Consider the following 9,691-nt stretch of genomic DNA (forward strand, 5'->3'; position numbering starts at 1 on the left):
GASACAGGAAAACAGCGTGTGTTGGCCAACAGACACATCCACAGCTCTGGTGAAATAACCTGATCCTTTTCTGCCCTTGGGTGATTCATCCTGACCTCAGTAGAAAAACATTGTCCCCAGCCTCGTGCTGGATGGAGGGCACAGAGCTGGAACTGTGCAGATTCTTGTCAGGATGCCTTGGCTGCAGCCAGCCCTCATCCAATTCCATCAYTGCACAGGGGGCACGGCCGAGGCAGCACCCCGGGGTAATTCGGCCTAATGGCAAAAAGCCCAGCGCTCCTGCCAGGTGAAAAAGCACTTCAAGTCCGTGCCAGCCCTGATTAGCAAAATTGTGGTTGCCATGGAACCTGAATACCTGCTCACAGAGTGCCTGCTTTCCCTGTCCCCTCAGCAGACCCAGGGGACCCARGCTGTGGAGCAGAGGCAAATTTTGCTGTTCTTTAGAAATCTGATTGCTTTTATCYCAGTGGATATTGAAATGGTCCTTTTTTGTTGTTTTTATTGTTCTTCCTTCTTTCGTTTGGGGGTAGAGGAGCCTCGTTTGGGGTAGAGGAGAAATGTCCCTCCCCAACTATTCTTCAGATGAGCTGAGAGGATTTAGGTGCAGGGAGAAACCCCAGGCTGTGAGCCCTGAATCCTGTAGGAACACAGACAGCTGTCCCAGGGGAGCAAAGGCTCCTTGCTGTTCCTTTGCTAAATGCCTGMACTCTGGAAAAGGTGCTGGCAATTTATGAGCAGCTCAAAAAAGGGGACTTGGAGATCTGGAAACAGCTGCCACTATTGGGAGAGGTTAAGATGTCCCCTGCCCAGGCTGTGTGAGAGTAGAGGAGGAGGCAAAAATGCTGAAGTGAGATTTTTGGGAATGGGTACAGCTGTTACAGCTGGTGAATAAGACCTCTGGAGAGTTAGTGAGTAGAAATGCACAGGATGGTGATGGCTAAAAATTACTACAGGAGAGTGTCCCACGCAGCCAACGATGGGTGGATGGGCTCTGCTGGGTAAATCACAGCAGGACTGCTTTAAAAACACCACCCCATTGACCGACCTTCCGCTCTGTTTGTGCAAAATTATCCAGATCCAGCCACGTTTGGTGCCCTGTGGGTCTGAGAGGCCCTTGCTGGCCTTGAGRTCTGAAATAAGCATCCTCCTGGTCTCTGAAATGAATCCTGTACCCACATCATCTCCAGGTGACCAAAGAGGGGTGACTTTGAGTAGGCAGCTCCCAGCAAGGAGAGAAGCCCCTGTTACATCCTCATGGCCCAGACATTTGCTTACTCTCCAAGGGGAGARGGTTCATTCTTGTTGAAAAGCTTCATGACCCTGTTCTGTCTGTGCTGGCTGTCTCTGCCCTGGAAAAATTGCTGCAGCAATACCCTGAGAAGAGGCTGCTCATCTGCTTTCTTCTGTGGCAGAAGAGTGCACCCCAGGGGCTCTTGCCTGCTGCTGGATGGCACAGAGGGGACAAGAGACTGTCTGTGGCTCAGTTTCCCTCTTGTATGCAATGTCACTCTGTGGCTTGGTGGCTTTTTGTGTTCAGAGCCAGAGAGTGTAAATTAAATCTCCAAAGTGCAGGAAGAAATGGGGACAGAGCACAGACAGCTCYACAGGGCTGTGCTGGGCTGCCCTGAAATTACTGTGTGATGCACTCTTGAAAGAAGCCAGAAGTGGAAGCAGTAGGTTATTAGAGCTGTGCCTCTTGAGCTTTGAAACTGATGTTTGCCTTCTCTTTTGGCTTCTTAATTCTCCTGGCATGGCTGCAGAGCTGGGTGTCATTCAGCTTCTGTGTAGCAGCCTTAACCCACTTGTGGGGGGACCCAGCTGCCAGCAGGGACAACCTCTGCCCTGGCTGGGATGGGCACAGTGGGGAACAGCAGGAATACAGGGACTGGGGTCACAAAGGGGGCCTCTGGCTCACCTCCTTCCAGCCTAACCCAGAGATGTTCTGGCCACAGAGAGGGCTGGGCTGTGGCTGACAGACCATGGGAAGGAGCAGGTTCTGGTGTGCAGCTGGCCATCCACCCTGCTACCTCCCCAACTAGGGTTAATATAATAAAATACCTGATAAGGGGAATAGGCTGGAGTGTCCTGCTCCCATGTGCAGTTTACCCTCTTGTAAGCAGTGAGGGAACAGTAGAGGAAAAGGGTTGTCACCTCCTGGTCATTTGGTTTATCAGAAAATTGAAAGAGAGAATGGATCTTCTTAAAGGACTGTTAGATTTGTGAGKGCTTAGAAGTGGGATGCAGGAAGAGAAAAGGGAAAGAAGTGATGTGAAGTCAGTCCCTGAGAGGTGCCAACTCTTCCCAGAGAKATGTGACAGCAGGTAGGGTGGGAACAGCTGTGGAGGTCCCAGTCATGTRGGATACTCCAACAGGCAGATGTGAATGATGAAGGGAAAAACAGGGAGGTAAAGGGAGAGGAATCCCCATGTGCAGTGATTCCAGTGTCCCAGAAAAACTGGGGCTGTGAATGGGACAGAGAGATYTGTCTGGACAGCTGATCTGACAGCCTGGTGGGGATGGATGGACTTGTGGCTCAGCTCTGACTGAACCCAACTTTGGTCCTTGCTTCTTGCAAACCATCCTTCCCATCTGCCTGTTGTCCTCAGCTGGGAAAGAGAAAGGAAAGGAGGCTTCAGGGAAACAGATGCTGAAGTTTGTCAAGAGCTCAGCAGCATCTCCATTGCTTTGCTCCAATCCAAGCAACCTCCAAACACCCCAGTCCCAGCAGACATTCCCTCATCCTTCTGGGAGTGCAGGACACATGRGCCATGGGGGTCCCTGCAGGGACAAGGACAGAGGTGCCGAGCTCAGGGAGCTCCCCAAGGGCTGCCTTGAGGCAAAGCCCAGACAGGAATGAAGAATGAGATGGGTGGGAGGATCGTGGCAGCATGCAGGGAACAGTCTCTGCCCCAAGGATGGGGAGGTGACGGTGTAACAGTGCACAGAGCTCGGGCAGCACCTGGGACTGTGCCTGTCAGGGCAGTCAGAAAACAGAGGGTGATGGATGAAGAATGGAAGGGAGTGAGATTTCCCGGAATTCTTCTTTCCATGTTGCAATCCTTGTAGTAGGCTCATGCTGAAGCTCCTCGTGCCTCAGTGTTACAGCCCAGCCTGCCTTTGCCCTGGCACAGATCTGTTCCCTGCCTCGGGCATCCCCCGGGGGAAACAGCCTGTGCACAATCTGGAGGCAGGCACAGGAATCCCTCCCTGCCTCATCGCTTACTGTTTGTGGCTCTGCCACCCAAGGGCTGTGACCTACAATGTGCCAGCTCCCTGGCGCTGTCACCCATCCTGGCATCTGCCAAAACAGCCCTGCTGAGCCCCTGCCAGCATCATCCGGCTGCTGTCCCTGTGTCCTGTCCCAGCTGTCACCAGCACTTTGCCATAACCCATTTCACTGTGTCTCCATCCCCAGAGGGGATGGAATTTCATTTCCTTCCTCACTTCCATAGGAGCAGGCAGCAACTCTCCTCCCTCCYAGTTTCAGACACGGTTTCCAGCTTGTTGATTTCTTTCTTTGAGTAATGTCTTATTTATACTCATTTACCCTCCAGGCCTTTGGCTTCAGCAACTCCTCTCTCTGGGGTAAAAGATGATTTCCCGAGGCAAGTTAAGGCTCAGGGCATCCGTAGACCCTTCCTGCCCTTGGCGTGTTTGCTCTGCCAGCTCTCCTCTGCCTGGTCTTGTTTGCCTGCTCGAATCCAGCCCTGCTGGAGGTTCTTTCAGCTCCATCCTGCCCGGCTCAGCCTCTGTGCAGGATGGGATGSTGCTGGGACAGGCTGAAGGAGAAGCATCCAGGGATGCCAGAGCCCTTCAAGGTGTCATCCCTGGGGGGGACCGCGTCCCCCTGAGCCCTGCCACCGTCGGAGGGGGTGAAAGGACCCCAAGGGTGCCTCCCCRTCCCGTCCCGTCCCGCGGGGTGGCAGTGCCCGCTGCCGTCGCACGGAGCGGTGGAGCGATGCGCAGCCCACCCCGCAGCCCCGCCGCCTCCTCCCACCTGCGGGGCTGGGGCGGCTGGAGAGCCCGGAGCCGGGGAGCCCCCGCCCCGCAGCCCTGAGCCCGTGGGCTCTGCTCTCGGACCGTTCCTGCACGTGGAGGAGAAAGGATCCGCGGGCGGAGCGGGGACACGCAGCCTTGACACGCGTCCGTGGGGCTCAGCAGCCGTGAGTCGCTCTGCGTGTGTGCATATATRTACMTRTGTGTGCATATATGTGYGTGTGTGTGCGCGACGGCAAAGCAGGGCTGTTCCCTGGGACACTCAACACGGGGATCAGCAGGAAGAACAGGAGAGAGCGCGGGCAAGCGCTGGGCACGGGGAGGGAGCCGAGCCGGACGGGAGCAAGGGGCGATGCTGCGAGCGCAGCAACTTCCTCGCACCCAAGTGTGACGGGAGCAGGCTGGAGCCACCTGCTTCACGGGAGAGCAATTCGGGTGACACGGGGACTGCACATCTGGAAGTGAGGAGACCCCAGGAAGCCGCCGGGTCTATTTGATTTCCCCGAAATGAGCCCGGACAAGCRGGTGCTGCAGAAGCTCCCGTGCCGGACGGTGCCCGTGCGGCCGCGGCGAGGATCGATGCTTTACTCACCGCCGAGGCCACGCAAATGACAAATGCCGGCGTTGTGAAGGCTGCCGCTGGGGCTGGAGACGCCTGTTCCGCCCTCCCCTGGGACTCTCAGAGTCAATGGAGTTTATTTCTTTACGTTATTTCCTCCCCCTGAAGGGCGGCTTTTTGGCCGCGTTGCTGTGCAGGTAAGGAGCCGGCCCCTGGCAGCGGCAGGGTCTCGGCACCGCAGTTTGCTCGGCCAGCGGTGCGAGAGGAAGCCCCTGGCACACCCCCGGCTCACTCTCCAGCCTCTCGGCTGACAGCAGCCAAAAGGCAGAAGGTGCATGAAGGCAGGCGGCTTCTCCGAGCTGAGCTCCGAGGGGAAAGCTCCGAGGATTTCGTYTGCCTGCCTCTTAAGGCAGTGAAGTCTCCATCCCCTCCCACGCTCCCTCCCCAGCCTGACCCTGTCCGGCGCAGGGGTGGTGGGACCTCAGCGTTCATCTGCAGCTTCCCAACAAGCCGTAAGTCCTTCTCATGTTAGAAAAATCAATTTTCCYCTTGCTGTTTTATGTTYGCCCTGCCAGCCCTTCTACATATGCAGTAGAATTGTGGCCAGGAGTGATTTTTGGGGCTAGCCTTTTGGGGTTGTATCCTGCTCTGCTTACAGAGCAGGGAAAGAGGACAGCCCTGCTGACATTCCCCTGATGATGGGGCAAAGGGGCTCAAGTGGACTGGGGATCTGCCAGGGTTATTTGCAGATGGGAAGTGGGGAAAGAAGCGCTTGGGAACCCTGGAGGGAGGTTAGGTGGAGGTTTTGTGTGGTTTCCCAAGGGACAGGCTGTGGCTGGGGCAGGATGGGTGGGGGAGTGCGGAGTCCTGGTGATGAGCAAAATCCTGGCACCCTGACACCGATGGGGAGACRGACAATGGGAGAAGGGGGAGCAGAGAAGTTGGGAAAGCATCCTGCAAACCTTTCCATCACTCCACAGCCATGAATCCCTACATCAACTGCTCCAGTTCCGAATTCCCCCTACCCCAGCAAGAYTTCCCTGTGGAGCCCATCAGCCCTGATCTCAGCAACAGGACTCACCCAGAGACTTTCCTGGACCCTAAGGATGCCAACCTGACAGAGGAGCAGCTGCGGGATAAGTACCTGGGACCTCGGCGGTCCAACTTCTTTTTCCCTGTCTGTGTCATCTACCTGCTGATCTTCTTGGTGGGGGCTGTGGGCAACACGCTCACCTGCATYGTCATCCTGCGGCACCGGTTCATGAGAACACCCACCAACTACTACCTGTTCAGCCTGGCTGTGTCTGACCTGCTGGTGCTGCTGCTGGGGATGCCGCTGGAGCTGTACGACATGTGGAGCAATTACCCCTTCCTGCTGGGGGCCAGCGGCTGCTACTTCAAAACGCTGCTCTTCGAGGCCGTCTGCTTCGCCTCCATCCTCAATGTCACAGCCCTGAGCGTGGAGCGCTACATCGCCGTGGTGCACCCGCTCAAAGCCAAGTACGTGGTGACCAGGAACCATGCCAAGAGGGTCATTGTCACCATCTGGGTTTTGTCAGTCATCTGCTCCATCCCCAACACGAGCCTCCATGGGCTGCAGCCTCTCTACGTGCCAGGACGGGGGTGGGTGCCCGATTCAGAGATCTGCACCCTGGTGAAGCCACGCTTGACCTACAACCTCATCATCCAGATCACCACCATCATCTTTTTCTTCCTGCCCATGGGGACMATCAGTGTCCTCTACCTTCTTATTGGCCTGCAGCTCAAGAAAGAAAAGATGCTGGAAGCCTTGGGAGCCAAGACCGGTAGCAGCCGCAACTGCCACAACACCCCGAGGCAGAAGAAAGTCAAGAGGAGGCAGGTCACAAAGATGCTGTGTGAGTCGGTGCTGGGGATGGCAGAGCCAGGGAATAGCTCCCAAGGCTATTGGGAGGGTGCTGAGGGGAAACTGAGTCATGGACAGTCCAGAGCACCGAGGCTGGGCCATTCCAGAGGAAGGCTGTGGGTCTGGCTTGGGGTGTTGGGGCAAAGATCTGGTGATTCTGGTCCAGCAGTGAGGACTGTGTGCCAGCTGCCTTCAAGCTGCATGATCTCCCCTCCTCAGGGAAAGTGCAGGGTGAGAGAGGGAGAGGAGGTGGGTTGGGATGGAGGAACCCACTCCCTGTCCCTCTGCCCAGACCTCAAATGCTGGTGGCAGTGGTAGGATTTCCCAGAAGGGCAGCACTTCTGCCCAGCCCCACAGCCACTGTGACTCTAACAGGGCAATGAACCTAGGCTGGATTGGAGCACCCTCTTTCCTGCTGCTGTTCACTCTTGCTCCCCTCTCCAGCCCAGTTCCCAGAGCTTCTGGCCCCCTTCCCAGCAGTGGGAGCTGCCTGCCCTTGGGTGGCCGCCTTTCCCCGGCATGCTGACCTCCCCAGTCCCGTGATGGTGCAGCCGTGGCAGATTGCCCAGCCCAGTCCAACAGCAGGGCCGGGGCTGCTTYTCCACCACGTCCCAGGAAATGGTGACCCTGCTTCCCACAGCACCAGGGCTGGGATGGGGACAAAGGGGASCCTGTCCCCATGTGCTACAGAGATGTATCCTGGCATGGGTATGGCAGAGACCCCAGGACTCCCTATACATACACCTGTGCCCTTTCCATCGGCAGAGCAGGGTTATAAAAACTAAACCAGAGCACAAGGAAAGGTCTCAAACAGCTCTTGCTCAYTGGACTTTGCTGGTGAAGGTGGCACGTCCCTGAGGCTGGATGCCAATAGGGGAGTCCCCCAGCTGTGCTGCATGGCCCTGGGGTTGTGACAGGGCCAGCTGCCTGACAAGGAGGAGTGGAGATGTGTGGCACAGGAGCAGCACTGGAGGGAGGAGATCCTGTTCAGACGTCCACCYCTCCATGACAAGCCCAGAAGGCACTGAGGGAACCTTTCCCCTCTCCTTCCTCTCKCATCCTTCTTTGCTATGGCCAAAGCTGAAATGGGGCAGTGCTTGGCCAGGCACTGGAGRTCTCTGGGGCATTGATAATCCCTCCCCAGTCACATCAGCTCCTTGTCTCCCCACAGTCGTGCTGGTGGTGGTGTTTGGGATCTGCTGGGCTCCCTTCCACACYGACCGCCTCGTCTGGAGTTTTGTCTCCACCTGGACCAGCAGCATGCTCCACATGTTCCAGTATGTCCACATCATCTCAGGAGTCTTCTTCTACCTGAGCTCAGCTGCCAACCCCATCCTCTACAACCTGATGTCCACCCGTTTCCGGGAGATGTTCAAGGAGGTGATGTGCCGGCCCGGCCACCGCCCGCCATGGGCACGGAAATACTCGCCCAGCGTCACCCGCACCACCACCCGCAGCACCGAGTGTGAGCCCGTGCCCGGTGCCAACGGGCTGCCCCTCTCTGATGCTGAGGAGTACGAGCTGGAGGACATGGACAGGGGCCAGACCACCACCCACACGATGTCCCTCTGCTGAAGAGTTGGACAGGGAAGGAGTGGCACCAGCTTTCTGCATCACCAGCACCCATCTGACTGTGGCACTCATCCTGTGGTGGGGAGTGGGGCAGGARTGATGGAGGGATCCCTGCCTCTCTGTGCTGTCCCATTGGGATGGAAAGGCTGGTTATATCAGCAGCTCTGCTCCAGGGGCACAGTGGCAGTGGCCTTGCTGTGTCCTGGATGCACTGAGATGCATCCTGCTGTGCTCAGCACCAGGCCTGACAATGCCAGGGCATCCATCGTGGTGTGGGGACAGCTGATTTGTATGTCAGGGGTATGCCAGCAATCCCAAAAACAATTCCATCCCTCCTGGCCCAGTGGTGTGAGCCCACAGGCRCTGGAGCCAGGGGTTCAGGCACCCCAGGTTGTTTTGGAACACAGGGATTGATGGGTGCCCCGAGAGGTGCTCACCTCTGGGCTGAGATTCACAGGAGTGTGACAGGTTTGCATAGGATGGGGTGGACAAAAAATGGTCTGTGGCCCCTTGAGACCCCCTCAGGGCTGTCTGGCACCACTTTCCCAGCCTTTCTCATGCCCAGCACTCCCAGCCCTTTGAGAGTCAGGGAAGGAGCATGGCTGCTCCCTCCAGAGCTGGAGTGTGTGGGGAGAAATACAAAGGGATTTCCAGACTGCCTGTAGAGCCAAGGCAGAGCTCCATGACTGACTGTGCTGCATGAATATGCTCCCCTTGTCCCTCTCTGACCAGCATGTGGTGGGTGACAATCCCCTCTTCCTCTCCCCATTGTGGTCACCTGCACTTGTGGGGAATGTGGGGAGCCCTTCTCCATCCCTGCCCAGCATGGGCTGAGCCTCATTGAGAATTAAAAAAAGCCACTGGCCTGATTTGTGCCCTGGTTGTGTCCCCCAGCACCCAGCTCTGCTCCCAGCATGGGACTGGACCCAGGCCCTGCTCCTGGGGAGGATGATGGATGGGCCACATGCCAGGGTGATGGACACCAGGGGTCTTTCTCCATATTTCTGTGACGGTGATGCTGCTGTGGTGGGTCTGTGGGTCCAGGCACACTCAGGCCACAGCAGGGAGGGCACAAGTGGGATTCCTGCACCCTTCCTGGTCTCCAGGATGCTCAGGCTGAGCTGRGGCTGGGGCCTTTGCAGGGGGACAGCTGCCTCTGGAGCGGTGGCCATCAGTCCTTCCCCAGACACACAGCTCAGAAAATGTCATGAAAATGCCAGGGAGCGTGGGCTGGCTGGTCGTGCTCTCCTGGGCTGGAAGGACCCATCGATTTCCTGTCTGAGATCAATGCTGCTGCCTTCCCCGTGTACACCAGGTTCTGCAGGATGAAATATTGAAGATCTGAAATAGTAGCTGAAGGACTGTCCAAGCAGTTTGAGCTCTTATTTTGCACTATTTCCCCAGTTCCAACTCCCTCCCAGCCAGCTCTGGAGGCTCCCCTGGCTCAGCATCACAGTGCCATGCCTCTGCTCAGCCTGGACTTGCCTGGGGCTTGCTGAAGCAGAATTACTGGAGGAGCAAGCCCCAGGCAGAGCACTGGAAGCTGCTGCTCTGCTTCCAGCCCCTCCTAAGCACATTGTATGGGACCAGGCCATAGAATGGGCAGGGTTTGGGGCTTGCACACTCCCTCCTGCCCCCATCTAGCCAGTCCCTGGCTCAGGGGCAGTGCAGCTGCCTTC

General features: G+C 57.0%; 1 protein-coding gene across 1 annotated transcript; it reads left to right on the forward strand.

Annotated features, from left to right (window-relative positions):
• Positions 1-4,776: 4,776 nt before the first annotated feature.
• Positions 4,777-9,004, forward strand: NMUR1 (neuromedin U receptor 1). Its single transcript, XM_057367175.1, has 3 exons — positions 4,777-5,067; positions 5,536-6,432; positions 7,612-9,004. Exons 2-3 carry the CDS (start codon positions 5,538-5,540, stop codon positions 8,013-8,015), a joined length of 1,299 nt encoding a protein of 432 aa, XP_057223158.1. The 5' UTR covers positions 4,777-5,067; positions 5,536-5,537; the 3' UTR covers positions 8,016-9,004.
• Positions 9,005-9,691: the final 687 nt, after the last annotated feature.

Source organism: Malurus melanocephalus, unplaced genomic scaffold, assembly GCF_030028575.1.
Source record: "Malurus melanocephalus ecotype Western Australia unplaced genomic scaffold, MMel_1.1 scaffold_75, whole genome shotgun sequence".
In the NCBI taxonomy this organism is placed as follows: domain Eukaryota; kingdom Metazoa; phylum Chordata; class Aves; order Passeriformes; family Maluridae; genus Malurus; species Malurus melanocephalus.